Consider the following 26,952-nt stretch of genomic DNA (forward strand, 5'->3'; position numbering starts at 1 on the left):
CAGACCACCATGTTTTCCTCTCCACCTAGTCCCAGCCCCTGACGTTTCTCTCACCTGACCCCAACAGAGAGGACCAGGGACCTGGCATGCACCCTCCTGCCCAGTATGGGGGTGGGGACTACATGGAGGACACCTTTTGTTTTATTATTTATAATCCATTACATTACAAAATTGACTGAAAATTGATATATATACCCATTAGTTTCCGTCATGCCACTTGGTATTTTATATGTATGTTTATATTTTATATGTATGTTTATATTTTATATATATATATATAAATAAAATATAAAATACCAAGTGGCAGGACGGAAACTAATGGGTAAGTGATGGAGCAAAGTTATTAACCTACCAGTGTCCCAAGCCTTCCCCCACCTTCTACCCACTCACTCGGGTTCTGACTTAACCTGTGGGCTCCTTCTCTACCCTCCCCCACTGAGGAAAGCTTAGCCATTGCTGGATGAGGTTCTTGGTTTTGTTTTTGGTATTTTGGTGGTGCAGAATCCATGGTGTTAAAAAAAAAAAAATTTAAAGCATGAAAAAAAGCAAAACAAAAATTTTGTTCATGGAACTGTGCCGCACACCACCACGCGAAGACTAAATATACCACAGAGGTTGCAGCTTCATTCACATTACATGAGAAAACTGGTGCAAAGAAAAAGTACAGGCAGGAGAAGGTGCTACCAGAGGTAAGTGCTACCCCCAGAACACAGGTGACAAAGTCCTGAACATTGCTTAAGATGGGCACATATTTAACCCTGAGCTTCCAAGCAGGCAAAGCATCAGGGAGTATAGCCTCAGAGTTGCCTGCATGGGCTATGAGTGAGACCTCTCCAAGATTCAAGTGCTTGCTCTACCACTTCCTAGCAGAATGGCTTGGGGAAGTTAAAGTTTGGGGGCCTCAGTTTGCTCACCTGTCAAATGGGAGTGATAATGGTACCATCTTCACAGGGCTATTGAGGGAACTCAAAGAAAAATATGTGAGGCTTTTGGTACAGGTACTAAAACATAGTAAGCCCTCAGCTAGTGGCATGCAAAGGTCTCAGGGCTTCCCTGGTAAACACAGGCCAGATGCCGAAGAGAACCACAACAATTCCTGTCCCTGAGACTAAGAGACAGTCATCCCCTGTGGATGATTATGTAGAGTCCATTGGATGACGTCATGGACAAGGTCCTCGACAGCATCCCATGGCAAATGTAACAGCAAGTATCACATGGCTGCATCTTGTGACATCTCCCAGGAAAGATTCATGGCATTATATTTATGTGCAGTCAACAGAGGCTCAAAGGAGTGGCCTGATCCATGTGTAAACTGCAGCTCAATGTTTCCATAATTCAGCCTCCAAAGCATAACATGATTTTGCTGGATTCTACTTCAAATAGAGCCATTTCTATTCCAATCTATTAATGGGCAAAAAGACCCAGAGAGGGCAGATGAATTGTCTAAGGATGCCCAGCTGGTAAGTGATAAAACTGAAATTAAATGTCATGCTTCCTGGCTCCCACGTAAGGCTGATTGAGCAACAGAATCTCTTGGGGAGCTTGTTAAACCTACATTAACTCAGGCCCCCACCCCAAGGATCTAAACCCAGGGTTAACAAAACACCTCTCTTGCTTTGGCTGCTTAGAAGCTCAGAGTCAAATTTGCTGGAGATTCAGATTCAGTGGTTTCAGTGTGGGCCCACTAATTAAAAAGAAGAATTGTCTGAACTTTTTGAAGCTTTTTCTAAAGTGTATGGAAATCACAGGCCATGGAAAAATCAATCCGAGACCCCATAGAAGTTAAATTATCTCATACTTGACTGTCACAAGCCACACTTGTGTGACAGTTGTGGCTTTCACCATGATGCTCTGTCATCTACGTCTCAGTCTTTCTGTCTCTGTACTTTTGGGGCACCAAGGACAACAGTTGCCAGTGTATTTCCTAAAACACAGGAACTGAACTAACTCCTGCTATTTCTGGGCTAGGCTCAAGACACTCCCCAACTAGAACAAATGCAGCCCAGAGTGTCCCTCTTGGAGCACAGGGGAGCTAATCTAACCCTAGCAGAAAGCACGCTGGTCTCAAGTCCAGACACCAGGGATGAAAGGAATGTCACTCTGTAGTATGTTTCTGTATCTCTAGCCCTCTTCTGTGTATAAAGCACTAGGCATAATATCTGGCACACAGTAGATGCTCAATAAACTTTAGCTACTATTATTAGCAACAAGAGGCTCTTAAATCACAGTGACAATACCACTCAGAATGAGAAGTGCCTCTTTCCCTGGGGTTCTGAAGCTCTTGAAATCCCACCCACAGGCAATATTCACAACCAATTCTATCCAACGCAGACAAAAGAGGGTGAACAACTCCCTGGGGTCATACACCTGCCAGCTTAGCTGGCCAAGAGGAGCTTCTGGGGTTCCAACAGGAGACCAGGACACAAGGGAAACACGGACTCAAGAGACTCTCAGAGAAATAGTGCACCCAAGTTGATCTTTACTATCTTACAATTATAAAACTATAACATTGTACTATGAATGTTCCTATTATCCCTGCACTGACTTCCATCCACCCTGCTTCCCTCCACACCCACTTACAGGAGAGTCAAAGTCAAAGGATCCTCTTGGGATGAGATCCTTAGCCTTTCTCCAAACCGGACTGAGAATCAGTAGCCATTTCCAAGCTCATGGCATATTTACAGTAAAAATGCTTTGTGTCTAATTGGAAATTGTCCAGACTAGAGTTGGTGGGTCCAACAGGGGGCCAGGCAACATCCTGTATACTTTACATGTGTTATTTAGTTTAGATAACCTTTAGAAAACTCTCCCATTTCAAAACATTGGATAAAATATAACAAATGTTGCTTTATATGCATAGCTGAGCTCACAAGAAAGCGAGATAAGTCCCCAGGGGACAAAAGCAAAGAGGAGACTGGAAAATCAGAATATTAACTGTATGAGCCAATGCTGCAAACAGCCCAGTGGAGGCGGGAAGTGGGGGCAGGGGCTGTTGGTCTCAGCATTTTGGTAAAGACTTAAGTTTTAAACACCCACTTGGGCATAGGAGGAAGGCTTTGGGCCCACATGAAGCATGGAATTGGAAAGGAGAACCTGCATAAAGTTAGGAAAAGTGAAACCTTTGATGAAAATGTAGACTAGAATAAAAAAATTAGTCATCACCACAGGCTGATGACAAGGAAGCTAGTCTGAAGTACAGGGATGGCGGGAAGGGAAAAGAGGCAAATCCCCTAAGAGTCTGTACCTACAAGCTGGTCCTCACACAGCTACAGTACCGTGTATCTGCATGAACCTTCATGGGCCACACCCCCAAAATTAAAAATTAACATAAAATCATCCCAAACTATGGATATTCTAACAGAAGCAACTGCAAAATATTTCCTGGGGAACTCACTCCTAAGCTGCTCATGCTTCTCACAGATAAATTTCCAATGAAGGTGAGTGTACTATGTGGGAGGCAGCCTCTGACATAGCTCCTAATGATCTCTATCTCCTGGAACTCACACCCTTGTGTAATCCCTTTCTCATGAGTATAGACTGGACTTATTGGCCCACTCTAATGAATGGAATATGGCAGACACAATGGGATATCACTTCTGAGATTAGGTTACAAACAGACCATGGCTTCCATCTTAGACACCTTTTCTTATTCTCTTTCTCTCAGAGCCTTTGCTCTGGGGGAGGCAAGCTGCTATGCTGTGAGTAGCCCTATAGTGAGTCCCACATAGAAGAAATTGATGTCCCTGGTCAGTAGCCAGCAAGAATCTGTAGCCTGCCAACCGCCATGTGAGTGAGCATGGAAGCAGATCTTCACCCAGTCAAGCCTTGAGATGCTGCAGCCTTGGCGAAAACCTTGATTGCAACTTTGTGAGGCACTTGACCCAGTCACACCCACAGCCAGGCTGCACTCAGGTTCCTGACCCACAGAAACTGTGAGACAATAAATACTCATTGTTTAAAGACACTACATTTGGGGATAACTTACATAGCAATAGAAAATACAAATTGTGACATAAACAAAAACCAAACTTTTATTGGGTTAAGCCATTGAGAATTCAAGATTTCTCTGTTATAGCAGCTAGTGCTACCTTAGCTAAAACAAAATAACTTTTAAACGATGTTTAAAAGTTCTAAACTTAAAAGATAAAACTGAAAACAGAAGAAAATAAGACTCTAAAGCAGGACAAAACTGTCAAAAACCACCATTTTATCACTCTGCAAATCAATAAAAGACATATGACAAAGAAACATGTATTCATAAAAATTACTGAACTTTGGGTAAGAATAGCATGACTCTATAGTATCCTGAGGCTGCCCTCGTTCACCAGGTCCCCAACGCTAACAGTTGCAATACTTCAACAAACGTGGTGCCGCATGTGAAAAATCAGCTGCTTCACTGCCTCTGCCAGGGGGCTCCACTTAATTTGGGGCATTGTCAGTTATAATATCAAGAACGGGGAAGGCCAGCAGCACTGTTAGGCTGGGTTTCAGCAATGTTTGGGCCAAACAATGGACTGGCAAACTAGCCAGGAATTTATCAGAAACTTCCAGGGGGTGAGACAGACCTGGGGAGTTTAATAAGCTCTCCACATATTTTGGGTTAACTCGAAGCTGGGTGAATGCACAGCAGAGAGCAGAGAAGCCTGAGCCACCCACACATCCCTAACGAATGGAGCCTATATACGTGTGCAGGGGAAATAAAAGAGTCTGGTGAAGAGTAAAAGCCAGGGTAGGTTTGAAAACAACCTGAACTTTGCCCTCCCCAGCTCACACGTAGAACTATAGGCAGAGAGAAAGTCTAACTAGCTTGAGGTTCTTGAGTACAACCTCCGAAAAATCTCTCGCTGAACACTAAGCTATGCAGATATGGGGGAACCCTCTAAGAAACAAGGCTTAAAAATAAAAATAAGAAGGAAATAAAACTGAATGGAAACATTAGAGGCCACATGCTGTAGGGAAGACAGATTTCACAGATTTCATTCAGATTAACAAACAAATAAAGCAATAACAATCTTCAAGAGGAAAACATAAGAATCTAGAATTGCTACAATATATTAGCTAAAATGTTCAGTATTTAACAAAAAATTATGAGACATGCAAATAAACAAGAAGGTATGCATATCCCCAAATGTTGGATTTATCAGACAAAGACTACAAAGCAGCTATTATGAATATATAAAAGAATTAAAGGAAACCATGTTTAAAGATTTAAAGGAAAGCATGACAACAATGACTTCATGAATACAAATCACAACAAAGAGAGAGAGATTAAAAAAGGAAGAAATTGAAATTCTGGAGCTGAAGAGGATAGTAACAAATTAAAAATTCAGGAGAGGGGGTCAACATGATAAATGATCAGTAAACATGAAGGCGGATCTGTATAAATTATCCAATATGAATAATGGAGAGAAAAAATATTAAACAGAAATGAACACAACCTCAGTGGCCTATGGGACAACATCAAGCATATCACCATACATGTAATGGGAGTTCCAGAAGGAGGAGGAGAAAAAAGAGAAAAAGGAAGAGATAGGGCAGAAAAGATATTTGGAGAGACAGTAGCCAAAAACTTTCCTTTTGTTTTTGTTCTTGTTTTTTGGTTTTTGGTTTTTGGTTTTTTTTAGAGATGAGGTCTCACTATGTTGCCCAGGCTTGAGTGCAGTGGCTATTCACAGGCACAATCATAACAATCATAGTGCACTACAGGTCAAACTCTTGGGCTGAAGCAATCCTCCTGCCCCCACTTCCCAAGGGGCTAGGGCTACAGGTGCCCACTACTGTGCCTAGCTACCAAATTTAATTAAAAAACAAAAAACATTAGAGATCAAAGAAGCCCAATGAACCTAAAGTAGGCTAAACACTAAGAGACCCATATTCACACAAATTATAGTTGAAATGTTGAAAGCTGAAAACAGAGAAAATCTTAATAGCCGCATAAGAAGAACAATTCATCACACAGAGGGAAACAACTCACTTTTCATCAAAAACAATGAACACCAGAAGGCAGTGGAATGGTATATTCAAAGTGCTGAAAGAAAAATAACTGTCAGCCAGGAATTCTATATCCAGCAAAACTATTCTTCCAAGACGAAGTAAAAATAACATTTCCAGATGTTACTGAATAATTGTAGACTGAATAATTTATTGCCAAGAGACTTATATTATGAGAAGCACTAATGGAAGTCCTTCAGGCTAAAAGGAAAATAAAGTAACACCCAATGGTAACTCAAATACAGAAGAAGAAATAAAGAGCACCAGAAATGGTAAATATGTGAGTAAATACAAGAGCCTCTATAAATATATTTTCCTCACTTCCTCTCTTAACCTCTTTAAAAGACATAAGATTACACAAAACACTTATTATAATACCAATGTTTATTTATAACAAGTGTTAGGTTTAAAACATATATAGGTAATATATGACAGTAATAGCACAAAGGGGGAAAATGAGTTATATTAGAGCAATGCTTCTATATTTTACTGTAATTATATTTTGATAAGCTAGGATATACATTGTAATTCCTAGTGCAATCACTAAGAAAGTAACTCAAATTGTATAGTAAAAAATTAACAAATAAATGTAAATGGTACACTAAAATATTTATTGATTTAATGCAAAAGAAGTCAGTAAAGAAGGAACAGAGGATCAAAAAATAATATGAGACAATCCAACCACATCAATAACCACATTAAGATGTGAAGGCCTGGCATGCAGGCTCATGCCTGTAATCCCAGAACTTTGGGAAGCCAAAGTGGGTGGGTCCCTTGAAGTTTTGAGACCAGCCGGGGCAACATAGTAAAGTCCCATCTCTACCAGAAATACAAAATTAGCTGGGCATGGTGGTATGTGTCTCTAGTCCCAGCTACTTGGGGAACTGAGGTGGGAGGATTGATTGAGCCTGGGAGGTCAAGGCTGCAGTGAGTCATGTTCACACCACTACATTGTAGCTTAGGTGACAGAGCAAAACCCTGCCTCAAAAACAAATTAAATAAATAAAATAAAACACAAATGGACAAAACATTCATTCAAACCGCATAGTGATAAGATAAAGCAAAAAAAAAAAAAAAAAATTAGATGCCATCTACAAGAGACATACCTTAAATCTGAAACACAAACAGTTGAAAGTAAAAGAATGGGGAAAAGATATACTATGCAAATTATAACATGAGAGAATTTTCCAGAATTGAATAAAAACATGAATCCACAGATCTATGGAGCACACACATGAACATATCATAGTGAAACTGCAGAATGATAAAAATCAAAGCAAGATCTCAACAGCAACCTGAGAGAAATTAAAACTACCTACAAAGACAATCGGGTTGATAGTAGACTCCTTAACGGCACCAACAGACAGATGACAAAAGAGTATCTTCAAAACACTGAGAGAAAATAAATGTTAAGCTAGAATTCCCACAATAAGCTAAACTGTATCAAACAGTATGGGTAAAATATATTTTTTGTTAAAGTTCAAGTTTGCTACTAACAGATATTCACTGAAAAAATTACCAAGAATATAGGAGGAAACAATGAGATGTAAGGGGGTAAAGTGAGGAGTAAAAAAGGTAGAGATGTGAGTATATATAATCAAGAGCTAACAATATAAAAAGTAACAATAATAATGGAGACTAATTTGACAGGTTAAAAGGTAGAACTAAAATACTGGGCAATAAGTCCACAAAAGAAGGGAAGAAGTCAAGGAAATTAAAGTGTCCTAAGATCACTTAAGTATTTGAGGTGATGGGCATGTCAATTCACTTGATTTAATTATTCCACATTGTATTCATAAATCATAACATTACTTTGTACCCCATAAATATATACACCTACAATTTGTCAATGTATAATAAAAATTAAAAGTAAAATAGGCCAGGCATGATGGCTCACGCCTGTAAACCCAGCACTTTGGGAGGCCAAGGCGGGTGGATCACGAGGTCAGGAGATTGAGACCATCCTAGCTAGCACAGTGAAACTCCGTCTCTACTAAAAAAACAAAAAAAAAAATTAGCCAGGTGTTGTGGCGGGCACCTGTAGTGCCAGCTACTCGGGAGGCTGAGGTAGGAGAATGGCGTGAACCCGGGAGGCAGAGCTTGCAGTGAGCTGAGATCATGCCACTGCATTCCAGCCTGGGCGACAAAGCGAGACTCTATCTCAAAAAAAAAATAATAATTTAAAATAATAATAACAATAAAAATAAAATAAATACTGAAAGAAACCAAAGAAGAACTTAATGAATGGAAATACATCCAATATTCAAGGATAATAACACTTAATATTGTTAAGAATACAATACCCCATCTATACATTCAGGGCAATCCCTTCAAATTCCCAACTACATTTTCTTATAGAAATCAACAAGCCTACCCAAAAATCATGTGTGTACGCAAAGGAAACACAAAACACAAAGCAATCTTTAAAAGGAGTAACAAAATCGTATAATTTCAACTTAACCAAAATCAACACTTACTACACAGTTACAGCAATCAAAGCATGTGGTAATAGCATAAAGATAGGTTCATGCAGACCAATGGAATAAGTTTTAAGGTTCATTAATAAACACATGCATTTACAGTAAATTGATTTTGAAAAAGGGGCCAAGAAATTTCAATGAGGAAAGAAAAGCCTTTTCAACAAATGATGCTGGGAAAATTGGATATCCACATTCCAAAAGATAAAGCTGGACCCCTAACTCGAATCACACACACACACACACTACTCAAAGTGGGTCATACATCTAAATATACATATTAAACTACAAAATGCTTAGTAGAAACATTAGAGTAATTTTTTGTGATCTTGCATTAGACAAAGATTTCTTAAATTTTGCACCAAAGCACAATCAAGAAGAGAAAAATTGATGAATTATGCACCATCAAATTTAAAATGTTTTTTTCTCCAAACAGCAACATAAAAAATATAAAAATACAAATCACTGAATGGTAGAAACCACTCCAGCTAACAGCTTGATCAGATTTCTAGCCTCCAGAACTGTGAGAAAATAAATTTTTGTTGCCAAAAAAAAGAACAAGAAGGGAAGAGGTCATCAAAATCAAAATGTTGGCCAGGTATGGTGGCTCACATCTGTAATCCCAGCACTTTGGGAGGCCAAGGCGGGTGGATCACCTGATGTCAGGAGTTTGGAACCAGCCTGGCCAACATAGTGAAACCTGTCTCTACTAAAAATACAAAACAATTAGCCAGGTATAGTGGTGCAGTTATTTGGGAGGCTGAGGCAGGAGAATCGCTTGAACCTGGGAGGCGGAGGTTGCAGTGAGCAGAGATCTAGCCACTGCACTCTGACCTGGGCAACAGAGCCAGACTCCGTCACCAAAAAAAAAAAAAAAAAGTCCTAGGGTCTCTGCATTGTTCAGGAGGAGTACAGAAACAACTGTCAGCTTCAGTCATTAAGTCAAATATGCATATGAAAATTATAAGGGTAACCACAAAGAATAAAATAGGATATATAACTACTAAACCAGTGTGGGATTTGGTGGGGAGAAGAATAAAGAAAACTCAAACCAAAAGGAGGCAGCAAAGGAACAGAAAAGCATCAGCCCAAAGGCAAGATAAATACAAGTCCCATAATAAGATGATAGAAATAAATCCAAGGGTTAGGGCCTGGGTCATCACAGTACCCTAGGTTTAGGCCAAGGGGTAATCACAGATTATCAGTAATCACAATAAATATAAATGTACTAAACTCTCAAGCAATTATCAGAATGGATATAGGTAAAATGTAGCTATAATTATTTTCAAAAAATATACCTGAGACGTAGACAAAAAGCTTTAAAGTAAAAGATGGAACAAGGTGTTCCAGGCAAATACTAAACAAAAAAACAATAGACTTAAGGGGAAAAAAAGTATTATGAGACATAATAGGGTGACATCTCTAGTGCTTTAAACTTATTTCATCTTCTATAAAGCAAGAATAAGAAGCCATACCTCCAGGCTAAATATGTCAAGTATATGTGATGTTAGATAGTGCAAAGTGCTAAGAAGAAGGAAAAAGAGCAGGAGGAAGAAGGCGGAGAAGACCTCAACAATGACAGCACAGAGAAGGGGAATAGGAAATGTTGGAAGGGGGGCGTTAAATTAAAATTTTAGAGCCTTTGGGAAAAGACCTGAAAGAAGTGAGGAAGTGATCCATGGGAGTGTCTGGGAAGGTGACACCCAGGCAAAGGTAGTGGCAAATGCAAGGGCCCTAGGGAGTCTCGTGTGGCTGGAGTGGGAGGGAGGGGAACAGCGTTAGAAGAGGAACTCAGAGGCAGCTCCACTCCAGCGAGGTCACCAGGTCATGCAGGCCTTGAAAGCCATGGTTAGGTTCCTGAGTTTACTCTGAGCAAGGTGAGGGTTTTGAGCAGAAGAGTGAGTGAGTGTGATTATAGTTTTTAAAGATCATGCAGGCTGTAATGAGAGAGGATGAAGTGGAGCAAGAGCAAATACAGGAGACCAACTAGAAGGCAGTGCCATCATCCAGACAAAAGGATATGGTGCCTAGAAGAACCAGTGGCAGTGGAGGTGGTGAGGAGTGGTTGGATCCTGGATATATTTAAAGGTGGGACCAGCAGGATTAGCTGAAGGATTGGAGGTGAGTTGTGAGAGAGAGAAAGTGGTCAAACTGACTTCAGCCTTTTAAACCAGAGCTTCTAGAAGGATAAAGTTGTCATCTGAAATGGAGAATTCAGAGGATAGAGCAGCAACTGCGGCAGTGAGGGACGGGAGGGGATTGTGGAGGGTATGTGTATCAGCAGTTTAGTTTTGGACATCTTAAGTTTGAGATGTCTACTAAGCATCCAAATGAGATTTCAATGCACAGTTAGACATATATGCCTGGCATTTACGGGAGAGTTTGGGCTGGAGATATACATTTGGTAGTCATCAGGCTCTCAGCCATGAGCCCGAACAAGATCACCTAAGGAGTAGGTATAGAGAGAAGTCCAGGGGTTGAGTTCTAGAAAACTCCAGTGTTCACATCCTGGGGAGCTGCAGAGGCACCCAAGACACAGACTGAGGATAAGCAGCCAGGGAGAGAATCCAGGAGAATGTAGAGGGCGTGGTGTCCTCCAAGCCAACAAAGCACAGTCTTTCAGGAAGGAGGGAGTCTTCAACTGTGTTACATGTGACTGATGGGCCAGGTAAAATGAGGGCTAAGCATTTAACTCGTGGGTTTAACAACATAGGCTGGTCTGATGTAAAAAGAGAGCTGTGCCAATCAGATTCCCTGGTTCAGGCAATGGAAAAGGAATACTGAGAGACTGCAGCAGTGAACAATGGGAGCCAACGTGGATGGTCTTTTGCATTGCATTTTTTCCCCAGCATACAGTAAAAATAGCTAACCTTTATTGAATGCTGGCTATGTGCCAAGAACACTATTATGATGCCTATTTTTAAAAAGGGAAAGTGGGGCTCAAAAAAAGTCAAGTAACTTGCCCCAGGTCACTTAGCTGGTAAGTAGCCAAGCTGGAATTCAACCCCATCTCGTGTGTTTAATTACTAAACGGCACTGCTTCCGTCTAATTAAAGGGAAAGTCTGTACTTAGATACGGAACTCACATTTCTCAAATGCCATTTTCGGGCCAAGTACCTTGTGTTTGCATACATTTTCTCACGGAACTCTCACAAAACCCCTGCAAAATAACTGTCCCTACTATTGCCATTTTAAAGACGAGAAACAGAGGTGTTGAAAAGTGAGGTCTCTTGCTTGTGGTTCCTCAGGACAGAGGGGCAGGGTGGCAGAATTCAGGCCCAGATCATGTCTGAGACTGCAGCTTGGCCTGTGCCCTGTCTGTACAAATCAATCCTACCTTTTACACGGGGGCACGGAGGAAGCAATCGGGCCTGTGGAGAGCCCCAGGGCACTGGAGTTGCCCTTACAAGCTCATCACTTTGAGGACACTTGGTGGGTTTTAAGGCTGTGATTCTCTGAGACTCCCAGCCTGAGTCAGCTCCAGGAGACCTAAGGCAGGTTTCCCAGTTTCCCCAGAGCCAGGCCTGAGCTTTCTCCATGGGCAGACCCTCTGATTTTAAGTCCTAAGCTAAGCATGGCACTGAATCCCCTTTTCACTCTTTCCTCCAGGCATACTGGGCCTCTCCCTACCTGTCCAGTGGTGAGGGAACGGCTGTAGCCAGGGATGGAGCTCCGGGGGTGGATCCGGGGTGGGACACAGCAGCTGGGAAGGGCAAAATTCCGGAGTCAGAACAGTGGACTGCTAGGAGGTGGGGGAGGGGAGATAATAGCACTGGGGCCCCTGAGCAAGTCCTATTCCTCAGAACCCCCAAAGAGAGATCCCTTAGGAGATCCTGGGTAAAGAGACTCCCAAAGAGGCCCCAGAGAAGGACTCCCACCAAGACCCTCCCTTTATGTGGAGCGGAGTGAGACACCCTAGTTGAACCCTAAGCAGGACTACTTGACTTTCACCCACTCTACACACATCTCCCGCAGGAATCCAGCCTCAGCCTCCCGACCCGCACCCCCCGGCCCTCCCTGTCCTTACTTGATCCTGGCCTGGTCCACGCTGGAGGAGCGACGGGTGGTGAAGCGTCGGGCAACTGCTTTGGGAGATGTCTTGGGGCTGCCGTCTGAGTCTCCGCTCTCCTCATCCCCCATGGCTTTGATGTAGCTGCCGCTCCGCATCCTGCGGCAGGGGATCTCCCCATCCTTGCCACCAGTGGGGTAACCCCCCCAGTCATCTTGCGGCACCTGCAGGAACAGGGGCCTCTGTCTCTCAGACTTGACCCTAGTAAATCTAGAGGCCAGGACTCTTTCCCCACTGCCAGTGGGAGGTGCTCTGCCCTGGCTTGAACAGGCACACTCAGGTACATGCAGAGGCAGAAGGGGAGGGTCTCAGGCTGTCCCCCTCCCTTACAAGAGACACCTCGTCATTCTCCACAGACCTTCTGCACTTAATTAAGGGCCACCTAGAGAGTCTGAGGGAGTGACATGACAGGCGTCAAGCAGTTGATGATCAGAGGCCAAAGTGACCTGTGTCAATTCCATGCCCGGCAGTCAGGCATCACCTGACCTCAGTCAACCTTCTACCCTTCCTTTTCCTTCATCCTTTCAACCTGCTTACATTCCAAATCCTCTCTCCTTCCCCGCTGTGGGGAGCCACAGAGGGCTTCATGCAGGGGAGTGACATCAGATTTGTGTTGCAGAAAGAGCTCTCCCACAGTCCAAACAGAGGCTGGATTGTGGAGGGCCAGGAGCAGGGCAGAGGCTCAAGTGGCGAGAGGACGACCAATTAGGAGGCTGACGCTGTTATCCAGGCAAGAGATGATGAGGCCTAAATTAAGACAATGACAATGAGGGGGAAGAGAAGGAGATGGAAATGAGAGGTGTTAAGGAGCATCAGTGAGCCTGATTAGACGTGGGGGATGAGGGGGCGGGAGGAGTCGAGGATGACTGCCAGGCTGCTGGCTGAGGACCTGGAGGAGGGTGCTGCCGCTCACTGAGCCATAGAACCCCAGAGAAACAAGTCTGGGAAAAGGTGGTAGGGTCGGGGTTGAGCACCTTGAGCTTGGCATAGAAGTGTTGAGCAGGTGGTTGGATGTTTGGTTCTGGGATTCAGTGGGGAGATCGGGGTTGGAGGCGGACATGTGGGAGTCATGGGCGGCAGCTGAATCCATAGCAGTGAATGAGACAGCCCAGGGGAGAGAAGAAGAGAGATGAGCAGAGATCCACTGACATTTAAAAAGGGACTGTGAAGAAAGGAAGAGGAGCCTGTGAAGTCACCTGAGAAGGAGTGGGCAGAGGGGTAGGAGGGAAGTCAGGAAAATGCCATGTCATAGAAACAGGAGACATTTCAAGAATAAAAGGAGTCGATTATGTCAAATGCCACAGTGCGTTCAGAGGTTAGTAACTCAGGCTCGGGAGTTAGAAGATTCATGTGCAATTCTGGCCCCATCACTTGCTGGATAGGTGAACTTAAGCAAAACGGATTAACCTCTAAGTGTCAGTTTCCTTGTCTGCGAGTTGGTCATGATACTTATGCCTACATCGGAGGGTTGGTGGCAAAGATAAATGAGCCAATAGAGAGTTTCCAGGACATAGAATGTGGTCAATAAATGGTAACAATTATTATAGGCACCAAAAAGTACCTTTTGAAGACAGCTCTCAAGAGATCATCTGTGGCCACTGCCAGGGCATGTCAATGACAGGAAGTGTGGGAATCAGACCACAGTGAGGGGAGAATTGAAGGAAAGTGAAGAAGAGGCGTCTATGCTCTAAGAACTTGATTATGAAGGACATGGAAGGTGGGATGGAGCTGCGGAAATATTTTTTAGGAGGCAAGTAACTTTGGACATGTTTTCAGGATGACAGAAAGAGCCAGTAAAAATAGTCTTTAAACCTCAGAAGGGAGGAGAACAGTTCAGGGATGGAGGGGGTCATGAGGAGATGGGCTCAAGCCCTGGAGGAAGGATCAGCCTGGGATGGGTGGTCCCAGCTTTTCCTATGAGCCAAGGAAGGGGATGAGGGTGGCTGAGAATCTGGATGTGTCTAGAGAGATGCTGTCAGGAAGCTGAGGGAGTCTGTGATGTCAGCCTACACTTCGGAAAATGAGGTGTAAGTGAAGACGTGGGGGAGAGGTCTGGGGGAGGTAGGGAGGATTTAAAACCCTTGTTGTAAAGAACAGGTTAAATGGGGTAGGGATGGGAGCTCCAAAAGGGGTAACACCTCAGGGACAGCATAGGGTTCAGGGGAAAGGTGGAGACTCGGGATGAGAAGGAACCCACGGGGAGGAGCAGGCCTCTTCGAGGGGCTGGGGCTCAATCGGAAGATGAGAAACAAAGAGATTAGGCTCCATAAAGAAACAGGGGCTCAGAGTGGACAGAGGGATTCTGGAAGAGGCTTAAGACAAAGCTGGTATCCAGTGGGAGAAACAGGGCTTCAACAATCGGATTGGGAGTCCGACAAAGACACCTGGCCGCATGTGGCCAGTCTCCCCTGCTTTTGTACCAGGGGAGCACGAGGCTTTCTGGAGGGTCCCTGTAGCCCCTTGGTTCTTCCCCACATGGGCTCAGACATCCCAGTCCTCAGATACCCTGGAACTCCAGATCAGAGGGATCATTCCCCTTCCCCATTCTCTACAGAGAGCAGCAGGCAGGTGGAGAGAGGCGGGCCAGCAGATGGGAAGGCCACACTGCAGGGTTCCCACTCTAGCCACTGCAGAGCTCCTCACTCCTCTGCAGGACACTGTGAGGTGCATGTTAAAAAGGAAGCCCCCAGGGAGGTCAGGGCAGCCCTGGAGAAGCAGCAGGGAGCAGCGAAATGGCAGTGAGTCTTCAGGGATGGCAAGGAGTCGGCTATGGGGGAGAAAGGATGAGTGTTGCCTCCCTGGACCCTTCAGTTCCCAGCTTAGAGCACCTCCCTACCCAGGGAGGGGGCAAACCAGGCCAATCCAGAAGTCCTGAATCCAGAAGTCCCTTCTTATTTGCTCTGTGGCCCTATGTGCTCCCTTGGGCCTTCATGAGTTCTCCAGGAGAGCCCTAACTTGTGCACAACTTACCTAGCAAGGCCAATGTCCCACAAAGACACACGCAGACTCTATTTTCCACACCTTTGAACATGCTGTATAGTCTCTTCCCAGAATACCTTTAGTCGGCACTCAACAACTGCAACTCCTCCACCGAGATTCAGCTCAGGGAACATTCCTCACCCAGGTCGGTGAGGTGTCTCCTCTGTGTTCCCAAGAAGCCCAGGGCTCTCTCCTATCACAGCCTCACCATGCTATATTCTATCTGCTTCCTTGTCTATTCCCACTGTACACTGTGAGCTCCTCACAAGCAGCATCTGTATCTTCATCTTTGTATCCACAGCACCCAGAAATGCTCATTGAATAAATAGATCTGTAGCAGCTATGTGGAATGCAGAAATACACTGAACCTCCAGAACTTGTATTGACTTTTTCTCCTAAAATTATAGCATGACTTAAGAAAACGATGTAGGCTGGATGAGGCTGGGGTGAAGGCTCCATAAAAAGTAGGAATCAGAGCTCCTGGCCTCACCTGCAGAGACCATAGAGATGGTAAGACAAGATGAGAACAGCATGCCAGCTATCACCTGCACCATCCACTCCCAGGAGGCCCTGCCTGAATTGTATCAGGGCTGAAATCCAGTTTGTCCCCTAACCTAGGAAAACACATGAGACACATGAAACTCCCAGGACCCCTCCACAGCTTCGGCTGTCCCACCACAGGTACCCCGGAATGACAAACTTCAGCAAAGGCACATTCTGGAAATAACGGATCTTCATATTCAAACATGTGGGCCACCCGGATTATAGCAGAAAAGAGGGCTGGAGAAGGCTTTGCTTTCCAACTGCTGACCTTCAATCTTAAGAGCAGCCACAGCTAAGGTGCACCTCAGTATCCTGTCCACTGCCTGTCCTCAACTTCATTATGCCTCCAACCTCCTAAGACAGAGATCAGCACAGCCTGTCCAAAACAGTAGGTCAAGCGGAAGTCTCCAGGGACTGACACATCATTAGAACAGAAGGGCCCTTCATGGCACAAATAGGGAAAGTGAAGCCCCACAGGAGCTCAGAGTGACCCAATGGGGCAGGGCAGAGCCTCCCGGCATCCAGGCCCTCCATCACAGGGACAGCTGGCTCTCACCCAACACTTTCCACTGCTCCCTGGTTGACAAGACTGGTGAAGGCTGAGGACCCTGTTCCCCAACCCCCAAAAAGCCTCACCTGCAGATAGTGATAAGTCCTGGCTTTGGCCTTGGTCTCCGGACCCAGGAGCCCCTTGCCTGGCCCGGCCCCCGGGTATCCATCCCGGCCCTGGCTGACCATCATGGTATGCCAGGCACTTCGCTTGACCGACTGTCCATCCAGTGACATGGACATGCCAGTGCAGGCAAGGCAGCGGCCTTCCGACCCGCCCGAGCGCCCCTTGAAGCTCAAGTCCCGGTAGGACCCATCTGGACCCTCCAGGCAGAAGGGACCACCAGGCTCCCCAGGGGGCCTGCCACCCGCCAGGAAGCCGCTATCACTGTCCAAGTTGTCATCGGAGCTCCACCAGCCTGTAGACTTGGCCTGATGCCGACCATCCCCCTTGCGGTCCTTGCTCTTGCTCCTCTTGCCGTGCCTGGACTGGTGGTGGTGGTGATGGTGGTGGTGATGGTGGTGGTGGGAGGTGTGGGGGCCTCCGGAGCCTGGGCCAGGGTAGCTGTCTCCTCCAGAGCCACCTCTTCCCTCAGCCTTGGGCCCATTATAGTCCCGCTTCCCCGGCGCCTCCAGAGAGTGGGACTTGGCAAAGAGCTTCTGCACAGAATGAACCAGGTGCCGGATGCGGCTAGGGCTCTCGCTGCGGGGCTCTGGGGCAGTGCCAGTCCCTGGCGCTGGCCCGGGCCCTGCCCCTGCTGGCCCTCGCTGGTATGGTAGTGTGTGGAAGCCATCTTGTTGAACTGGCAACTGCTTTTCAAACTGATCCAGGAGTGTAGGAGGCAGGCGGGGGGCACCCTTGCCCTGTGGGTGGCCCACACAGTCTTCACAGGTGTCAAAGGGGCTCTGGCCAGGGTACATCCTGGGGAAGGTGCTGCTACCCCCCCCAACCCCGGCCCCCCCTGGCCCTCCCTCAGGGCCTACCGACGGCCCCTCACTCAGGCTCAGGGGCCCTTCAGGAGAAATGTGTCCCAGGCCAGCTCTCGGGGCACAGAAGCGGGGCTCAGTGGAGAAGGCCTCCCTGGAGCCCAGCAGGTATGGGGCCCTGGCAGCTGGGCCCACGTCCATATGCTGCTGGTCAGCAAAGCGGGCTGGGCGGGGATGGCTGCCTCGGTCGCCATGGTAACCCCTCATGGCCTCAGCAAAGGCTCTTCATAGTCTTGGGGGCCAGGCCCCAGGAACCTCCTGGAAAAATAGGGAGAAAAGGTATTTGAATTGAACAGCCCTCTTCACCTAAAACCATCTTTTATTAGGCATCCTTGTATCCCTTTAGGTAATACATATCAATTTATTATGATTAATTTTACTATCCTCCCACAAATGGACTAAAAACTCCTTTAAACAGTCATAATAGACAGATAGACACTCAAGGGCACAAAGTAATCCCATCATTCAACGAATGCTGCAAATCCGATAAATACTTATTCACAGGAGGATATTCCCTCAGTCAAATGGGTTTTTAAGTGTCCTTAGAGACTGGGCACAGTGGTTCACACCTGTACTTCTAGCACTTTGGGAGTCCAAGACAGGAGGATCACTTCTTGAGCACAAGAGCTCAAAGCTGCAGTGAACTATGATTGTATTATACCACTGCACTCCAGCCCAGGCAACAGAGCAAGACCTGGCCTCTAAATTTTTATATATATATATATATATATATATTTGTTTGCTTTTATATTTGTAAATGTATATTAATAAATATTTATAAATGCATCTATATTTATATATACATAGAAATATTTACATATATACATATATACACATTTATTTGTAAATATATAGATATACTTTGGGATGTGTGTTTGTGTGTATGTGTATATCCTTAGTTTACCAAAAACAAAAGGATACCCAGGGAGACATAAAATATTCAAAGGAACCAGTCTTTAGGTGAACTAGCTTTTAACAAGCTGGCATTAGGCAAATAGATCCACAGCCACATCTCTACCCCAACCCTGCCCTACACCCCACTGTTGCAAGAGCCAAGCCTCAGGGTCACAGCTCCCAGCTGCTGTGAACAAAGAGAACACTGGACCCAAATCTACATATCCAGCACCATCCCACAGAAAAATCCCTCCCCTTCCTTCCATGCCCTGTGCATTCCATCTGGCCGCAGGCTCATTCTCCCTCCCCTGTGGACTGAAATAAGGAGAATCTGAGATGACTCTTCCTCCTTCCTCTTCTGGGTTCCAAATATTTCCCCCATGAAATTACCCCTTTTGCCTTTTACCCCCCACCCTCCACTCCCATTCCACTGGAGGGGAATCATGAAGGAGGAAAATCCGTGAAGAAGAACAGCAGCTACACAAAGTAGCATCTGAATCCTAAACTGGGATTGGAACCCAGGAGTTCCTCCTCCCAGGAACAGAGGGAATGCAAGACAGGAAAGCGATGGAGAAAAAACTCAGGAACCAGTGCTCCTGGCCTCCATCCCAGGCTTGCCAAGGCTACAGGACAGAGAGGTCAGCTCTCAGCAAGAGCTGCCTCCAATCAGGACTCCAGGAGCTGCCAGGATAGGAGCTACGGCAGGAGGGAGTGACAGCAGGAGGGACAGGGACAGAGGAGCTGGCAGACGGTGCCCTCCCTCATCCTCGACCAGGCTCCTGGGCCATCTGCTGACTAGGAGGGATGACAGCCTCAAAGGCTCCAGACAGCGGCACCTCCGAGACTCATTCTCTTTCTCCCTACCACCACCTCCCCACACCCACCTTTCTTCAGATCCTGCTCATCCCTCATCTCCTACTATTTCCCAAGTACTTGCTATATACCAGGTATTGTGCATACCTGGTACTCTCTAATCTCACTGAAATCTTGTAATGCAGATATTATCCACACTTACCCATGAGAAAATTGAGCTCAAAATGGTGAGGTCACACAGCCAGTAAGTGGATGAGTCACTTTGAATCAAGATTCAAACTCATTATTCTGGCATGAGAACCTGAGTCTAATCCCCGCTCCCAGACTCTTCTATCACTCACCATCCAGAGTGTCCCATCCTTGATGTCAGGATCCCCACCACCAGGCAGAATCCTAACTTCAGAAGGCTCAGGACCACTGGTTCCTGATGGAAAAGAAAAGGATGGTAAGCAAAAGGGGAGAGATGTTTTCCCACAGTCCTCAGAGGACTGGTCTCTGGCCCTGACAGTTTCCCTTCCCAGCCCCCCCAAAACCAGGACTGATTGGATCCGCCATGATGCAGAGCCTTTGAACCCCCAGGGAAATGAGGTTGGCTTCATTATTCAAATACATGCAAATGAGCTTACAGGTTGGACTACCTCCAACTGCAGGTGTCTGTGGGATCTGTCCATGGTGCTGAGCCACTGCATTTTTTTTTTTTTTTCCATTGCCCTCAAATATGATTCCATTCCACAAACATTTGTTGAACAGCTACCATAAGCAAGAGAGTGGGAAGTGTATAGAGGTGATTTAAGAGTGGTCCCTGTCCTCGAGGGGTTTATAGTCTAACAGGGGAACAACCTCTCACGTGACAGAGTTATTTCAGGCCACTTTATTTTTGCACAAACTGTACCCTCCTCCTAGAATTTCCTTTCATCCACCTCAAAGCCCTCCCCATGGCTAACACTTACTCATATTAAGCCCCACCTTCCCTTAAAGACTTTCTGTGCTCTTATTCTAGGTTATGCTCTTTATCGGGCTTTTATAACACCCTGGGTGTCCCCATGAAAGCAGCCTTCACACTGCATTGAAAATGTCTGTTTTGGTTTCTGTCTCCCCACTTAGAATGTGGTCTTCTTCAGGATAGGAACTAAGTCCTATTCATCTCTGCATCTCCAGCACCTAACTCAGGGCTTTGCCCAGAGCCAGTCCTTAATAAACATTCACTAAGTAGACGAACAAATGACTGTGCTGTAAAGAGGTACCAAAATGTTAGGCTACGTCAGATGAGGATGGGACCAGATTCAATAGAGGGCAGTCAAGGAAGACTTCTCAGAGGAGAGGGTGTTTGTGATGGAGTACAAGATGTCTGTGTGTCCCATACACATAGGTGATGGGGAAGAGAACCTACCCAGTGGAGGAAACAACAAGCACAGGGAGAAGAGGTGTGCAAATACGGAATTCTAAGGGGTAGGCTCAGAGGGTTCTGGCAGACAGGGAATGGCAAATAGTGGGAATAGGAGAGAGAAATTCAGAAAGTAAGAAGACCCTGAAGTTTGCAGCAGCCGTGACTGGAAGACTAATGATGCCATTATTAGACACAGGGACATCAGGAAGAAGAGCTAGCTTTGCAAGCATGATTAATAGTAGTGGAAGAGGCACAGTCAGACATCAGGAAGAACTTCCTGACCCTGAAGGATATGAGACAATGAAGAAGACTGTGGTTTCCTAAGAATCTTCCATAGAGGACAGGGTGAGACATGCCCAGCCCCTGGCCCACCCTGGAGCCTGGACTGTAGAAGCTGTTGGTTACACTGCCTAAAGGGAGACTGGGGTGACCTCACGGATACCAGCTGCCTGGCTCTGGATGACAATTCTCCTCCATTGCCCTTCTTTGGGGAAACAGAGGGAATTTCAGGTCAAGATGGCCTCTCAAGTAGTTGTTGAAAAAGCACTTGGAAGCATCTCTCTGCCTTGGAAAGAAGACAGAAAGACAGCCTGGTCCTTCATCCATGTCATTCTCTTTCCTCTTCCTGCCCCAGGCAAGACCTGTATCTGAGACTCACGGCACAAAAGGCCACTTTGGCAGAAGCCCAGATCGTCCCATTTGCTCTGTGTGTGGAACTTCCCAGGGGTGGACATTCCCAGGTGCCCCTCTGTCTCCTGCTTCACACAGGTGCTGCTGCCAAGCTGTTCAGCTTTCATCAAGATCCTATGAAACTTCAGCCCCTCTGGCATCAATCCACATTCTCCTTGCTCTTGTCTTGGAGAAGATGAGCCCTATAATTGCTGCTCTCCAGACAGATCACCCCTCAACTCCTTTACCCAGATGCTACAGGGCAGCCCTGTATAGTGAAAAAGCACAGGTCCTGAGACCAGAACGTATGTGACACCTGACGTACCAGAGGCGGCCCACCCTCTCTAAGCCTCAGGATACCTGCTCACCTATCTCCCAGGATTTCAATGAGTATCAAATAATAAAATCACTCTTACAAACTCTAAAAGATTAATACAGTGTAATCCCTCATGAGAAGCCTTTCTTTGGATTTACAAAATCCCCAGTGTCCAAATAGTAAACAGTATAATCAAAATCCAAATTACTGGGAGCAGGAGATATCCAATTTATGGATTTTCTAAAGAAAATATTTAATTAACAACTGGCTTCCTCCTATATATTATGCTTTATGATCACATTCCTCCCCCCACATCACTCGCCTTCACTCCATTACTAAACAAAATCAATGGGAGGGAAAAACAAGTGAGGAAGAGACTAATAATTCAGTCCATCACCATGCCCTATGGATTTTGCTTCCTAAAAAAAAAAAGAAAAAAAACAACAGATGTGCCCATTTATTCCATATTCACCATATCACTGTTGGCTGACTCGCTAAAACTCATTCCCAGCCTCCTTGTCCTTATCTCGGCCTCCTTTGTAACTAGAGGCCACATTATTCCATTTTGGTTAATGATATATACATGGAAGCATAATGAGGGTTTCTGGGAAAGACTTTGCCTTTGTGACCAAAGGGGCAGGAATTGCTAGTGCCATCTTTCCTCCCCTTATTTTTAGCTTGACTACAACCATGATGGCCAGAGCTAGGGCCGCTATCTTGCCACCACAAGAGGCCTAGAGAACTGCAGAGATGTCAGTTCTGACATCATCGGGCCATGGAACCAACGTGAACAGTTGCTTTACTCCAGGTCTACATGTGATAAGGAATGCGCTCTTTATTTAAACCACTGTTGGCCAGATTTCCTGTAGTATTTGCAGCAGAAAGCACTGCTAATGAATCCAACTGTTCCTGAGAACACTATCTCCTGCCTGCATGCCTGCACGTCTTCTCCTAACTGGTCTCCCTGCTTCCGTTCTTACCCCGCTCCAATCCAAATGGTCACTTGAAAATGCAAATCTCATCATGTCACTTCTCTGCTTAAAACTCTTCATTGGTTTATTGATGTTCTCAGGATAAAATGCCTTCACTTGTCCAACAAGACCTGCAGGGTCTGGCCCTTCCTACTTTTCCAACATCCTCTCACAACATGCTCCCCTTGCTTTCTCTGCGGCAGCCAGGACAGTCTTTTGTCAGTCCCATGATCCCTCGCATCACGCGGCCTATTCCCCCTGTTGGGAAAGCTTTTCCTACCCACCTCTGCCTTGCTAACTCCTACACACCCTTCAGATCTCAGCCCAGTTGTTGCTTCCTCAGGGAAGCTTTCTCTGGCCTCCCTGACTAGGTCAGATCCCCCTGCTGTTTGCTCTCAAGGCACCATGTACCTGTCTCTTATACTGTTACCATTTAAAATATGTGTGACTCCTAGATTGTCCGTCTCTCCCACTAGAATGTAAGCTCCACATAAGTGCAGGAATTGTATCCATCTTATCCACTGAATTGTCCCCAGTCCCTAGAACAATCCTTAGCATATGGCAGGCATTTGCTGAGTGCATGTGAGTCTACAAAGAACAAGATCCTTTCATTTATGATATTTTGTGTGATTCCCACAACTATTCCAAGGGATAGGTATTGTCCGCCCCCCCAACCACCTTCCAGTGTACAGAAGAAGAAACTGAGATTTGGAAAGGCTAACTTGAGCTCCCCAAGATCACACTGAGAGCTGCTGTCAAAGCCAGAAGTCAAATCCAGTGTTGGCCGATTTCAAAGCCTTAGCTTTTCTCCTATCTGTGTTGCCAGCCCAGAGAAGTCAAACTGATTCAATGCCATTCTGAAGTGAGCACAGTAATGAAAGTGAATATGTTTTTTTTTAAAGTAAACAAACAAATAAAAAGACCTCATCCATACATATCTCCCAGAGCTAACCAGAATGTGATTTAGCCTTTTCCCATGTGTGGTGAGCACTGAGTTTATACTAAGCCCAAGGTCAGATTAGTATAGAATAAAGGACACTCCCTGAAGTCCTATGACAATTCTGAGTGCTGGTGTTATTTTCTCATTTTTATTGCACCAAGTCGTCCATCCACTATCCCAGGACACAGAGAGCTGCCCGAATGGTGAGAGGGCCGAGGGAAGCAGCCACTTTTGCAGTAGTCTATGGTTGGCTGGAAAGTGGTGAGTGAAGGAGTCTGGGAGGGTGCCGTGTGTGACAAATTCTTCTCTGATGCAGCTCAAATCTATCTGGGAATGGAAGAAGTGGCACAGATGCCGTCACCAAGAAATTACCCAATTTAGCACCAACTACACAATCCAGCAATTAGTTTCTTAAACCGGAACTTGCTGGGGGCTGCCAGGCTGGCGGGGTTGTTGTTACAAATCTCACTGGGAAACCAGCTGTGTAATTCGCCAGGAGATTGTCACTGCCCCAAGCAATTACCTTCCAGAAAAAGAATGGAAAATGGGAGAAGGAGTCAGAGTGTTTTCTCTCCCTCTCCCCTAGGGCCCTGCCCAGCCAAATCGGTTGGTTTTCCTTTCTTGAGAACTAGGCAACTCACAGACTCCCTTGATTAAAGCAGTTATTGGTATGGACTCCGCCATCAGACTCTGTGGGCTCAAATCCCTTTCCACTCACTTAATGGCTGTGTGTACTTAAGTAAGTGATTCACCTCTCTTAACCCGTTTCCTCATCTGTAAAATGGGGATAATATTAGAGCCATAATAAAGGTGTGAATGGTGTAAGGTTTAACAAGGTAAAGCATATGAATCCCTTAGCACTGTCGCTGGCACATGATAAATACTCACTAACGGTAGCTATCTTTATCATTGTTTCCTCCATTGGTTTACAGTGACATTGGATAGGTCACTTAATTTCTCTGGATGACCATCTAAGACCAAAGATACTCACCTGGGGAAAAGATAAGGCATTCTTACTCTAGACTGTCCACATCTGGGTACCCAGAGATTCAGGTGTGTTTGACAAAGGCCAGTATCTCAGCGTTTGGCACAAAGTGATGCCTTGGGCCAAGATGAAGATTTCAAAAATCAAATTTTAGCCAATTCACTCCTTCCCCAGAAAGCTGTCTGGGAGAGCTACAAGCTGGACATGACGATCCAAACAGCAGCAAAAGGTTAGAGTTGTTCCCTTGTGAAGGTCAGCCCTATCCAATCCCCTCACCTGGAGCCTATAAGGTCATCTCCACACCAGTTCCAACACAGTAGAACTTCCAGCAAGGAATTCTAGTGAGGCCTAGAATTCATTTTGCTGCTGTCAGCCTGGCTCCTCCACGCTGGTGAGAAGCCATGTGTGTCCCTGGGATCCCAAAGTTTTAGGCTTTGTCTACCCACCCCCTCTCCCTGTGTTAACCAACCAGTATAGACAGGATTGTGCCTCAGTTTCTCTGTCCAGCCCTTTACACTGGGAGCCCTAACACAGAGCCTCTGACCTGCAGCTCATACCCCTGATTATTCAACTGTGCCCATGGATAGGCATCCCTCTGCCCCCTCAGCCCCTGGTCTCTTCCTGCATCCAGTTCTGCCTGAGCCCCCCGACTGATTTGACACTGGCCTTGCCCAGATGCCTGTAGCAGGATCTCTGTAGTTGGGCTGGTGTCCTAGTCCCTGGCCTCCCTCAACCCCACTACCCACCCCTGTTGCTGAAGACTTGGCATGCCTTGTATCCAACCCCACACCTTAGGACCCCAAGGGAAATCACCTCCTCTTTCCCTCACTACCCCAGAAAATGGAGAAGGAAGAAGGGGAAACAACGGAAGGAGGGAGGCTTGCCGTTTTATTCACTCATCTTTATTACTTTATTTAATCAAGTCTTCCTAGGGGCTTAGGGCAGAAATTTTACAGAAAATGGGTTTACAGCTCCAAAACACTCGAGCCATTTAGGCAGATACAAGTCTAAATCCATCTCCTGACCCACTGGACGGTGCTCAGCCTGTGAATAACCCACACTACCTATAATCTCTTTGAAAATCCCACCTCAGGGGGCTTTGCACTTGATGTTCTCTCTGCTGGAACACTCTGCCCCAGATATTCCCATGGCTTCCTCTGTCTCAGAAGAGACAGACAGGCCTATCTGACCACTCACTCCAACTATAGTTGAGCTGCAACCCTGGGTATGCTCTATATCACCTGCTTCATTGCCCTCAGAGCACTGATTGCCCTTTGAAATTATGTTCTTTGTCTATTGCGTGTTTATAGTATGTCTCCCCATAGTAGAACATAAGCTCCAGAAGGGCAGGGACTGTGTCTGTTTGTGTGCTGCAGCATTTTGAGTGTCTAGAACAATGCCTGCCACTAAACGGTGTTTAAAAAAAATACCTATTCTGTGAATGAATGTTTTCCCTTGCTGCCCTCATCCACTCTGCTCCTATGTACAACAGCCCACAGAAAGGACCTCCACTCCTTTCTCTTCAAAGGCTTTGGAGAGTCCTGGAGAATCTGGCATTAGAAATCCAGCCTCTATACCCAGGGCCTTGTTCATGATGTTTGTCTAGCCACTCTGCTTAGCAGGTAAAGATGGTGCTTTTCCAGTTGCATCTCGGTCTCCCCCAGATATGTCCCTCTGCAGAGCTCAGGGAAGGTAGTGGAGGGAGAAGGGAGAGTAAGAAGGAAAAAGGTGGCCCTCCCCATGCTGCAGAGAGAAAGAATGAGGCACAACTTTCAGGGATGGACTGCAGGAGCAGGGTTCGGGGTCTACCACGTAGTCCCACACAGGTCTCTTCACTCAGACTTGCTAGGCCCCAGCTCCCTTCCCAGCTAGGGCCATGTACCCAACAGGCATCAGAAGCAGAGTCTGGGTTTCCTCCTCCTTCTCCAGGGCTGCCAAAGGCCCTTTGAGACACAATTCAGCCTGATCAGCCTCACTCCTTCATGCCCCCTAATTGCAGCCATGACCATCTGCTTCCAGCCTTTTCTCAGTTATCTCTTCCTTTTCTGTCAACTGAACCAATTCTTAGACTATGCTGCCTTATCATTTCCACTTTTCCCCTCTCCTGAAAGTCTCTAGGGGCCTTCTTTGGGGAAGACTGCACAACTGCTGAAAGGGAGGACTTCTAGGACCAGAACTCTTCTAGGACCAGAACTCTTCTAGGACCCTTGTTAGGGGCAGCTGGTGAGAAACTGTGGCTTCTGGGTCTTATGCTAAACTGTTTTGAGTTCATATCCCAGGTCCACCACTTACTAGACGTGTGGCCTCAAGGAAGCCTCTTCGCCTCTCTCAAGTTCAGTTTCCCCATTTTCAAATGGGAGCAAGAGTAACCCCTTTCTCACT

General features: G+C 45.8%; 2 protein-coding genes across 4 annotated transcripts in view; both read right to left on the minus strand.

Moving 5' to 3' along the window:
* SMIM12 (small integral membrane protein 12) overlaps nucleotides 1-26,952 on the minus strand; it is an 83,647-nt gene that overhangs the window by 32,923 nt on the left and 23,772 nt on the right. Inside the window, exon 1 of one of the 2 annotated variants that reach the window (XM_050800779.1) lies at nucleotides 26,556-26,559. The exons of the other annotated variant lie outside the window; for it this stretch is intronic. The gene's annotated coding sequence lies outside the window, so the exon portion shown is untranslated. Of the gene's footprint in view, nucleotides 1-26,555; nucleotides 26,560-26,952 lie in introns of those variants that run through there. 2 annotated transcript variants of the gene reach the window in all.
* DLGAP3 (DLG associated protein 3) overlaps nucleotides 1-26,952 on the minus strand; it is a 64,130-nt gene that overhangs the window by 22,196 nt on the left and 14,982 nt on the right. For both annotated transcript variants that reach the window (XM_050797947.1, XM_050797952.1), the window contains 4 exons: nucleotides 19,644-19,726; nucleotides 16,696-17,853; nucleotides 12,496-12,701; nucleotides 12,099-12,171 (listed from right to left, as the gene is read on the minus strand). In XM_050797947.1, the coding sequence (XP_050653904.1) occupies nucleotides 12,099-12,171; nucleotides 12,496-12,701; nucleotides 16,696-17,802 (1,386 nt within the window). In that variant the 5' untranslated portion in view covers nucleotides 17,803-17,853; nucleotides 19,644-19,726. The remainder of the gene's footprint in view (nucleotides 1-12,098; nucleotides 12,172-12,495; nucleotides 12,702-16,695; nucleotides 17,854-19,643; nucleotides 19,727-26,952) is intronic.

This window comes from Macaca thibetana, chromosome 1 (assembly GCF_024542745.1).
Source record: "Macaca thibetana thibetana isolate TM-01 chromosome 1, ASM2454274v1, whole genome shotgun sequence".
Classification (NCBI taxonomy): domain Eukaryota; kingdom Metazoa; phylum Chordata; class Mammalia; order Primates; family Cercopithecidae; genus Macaca; species Macaca thibetana.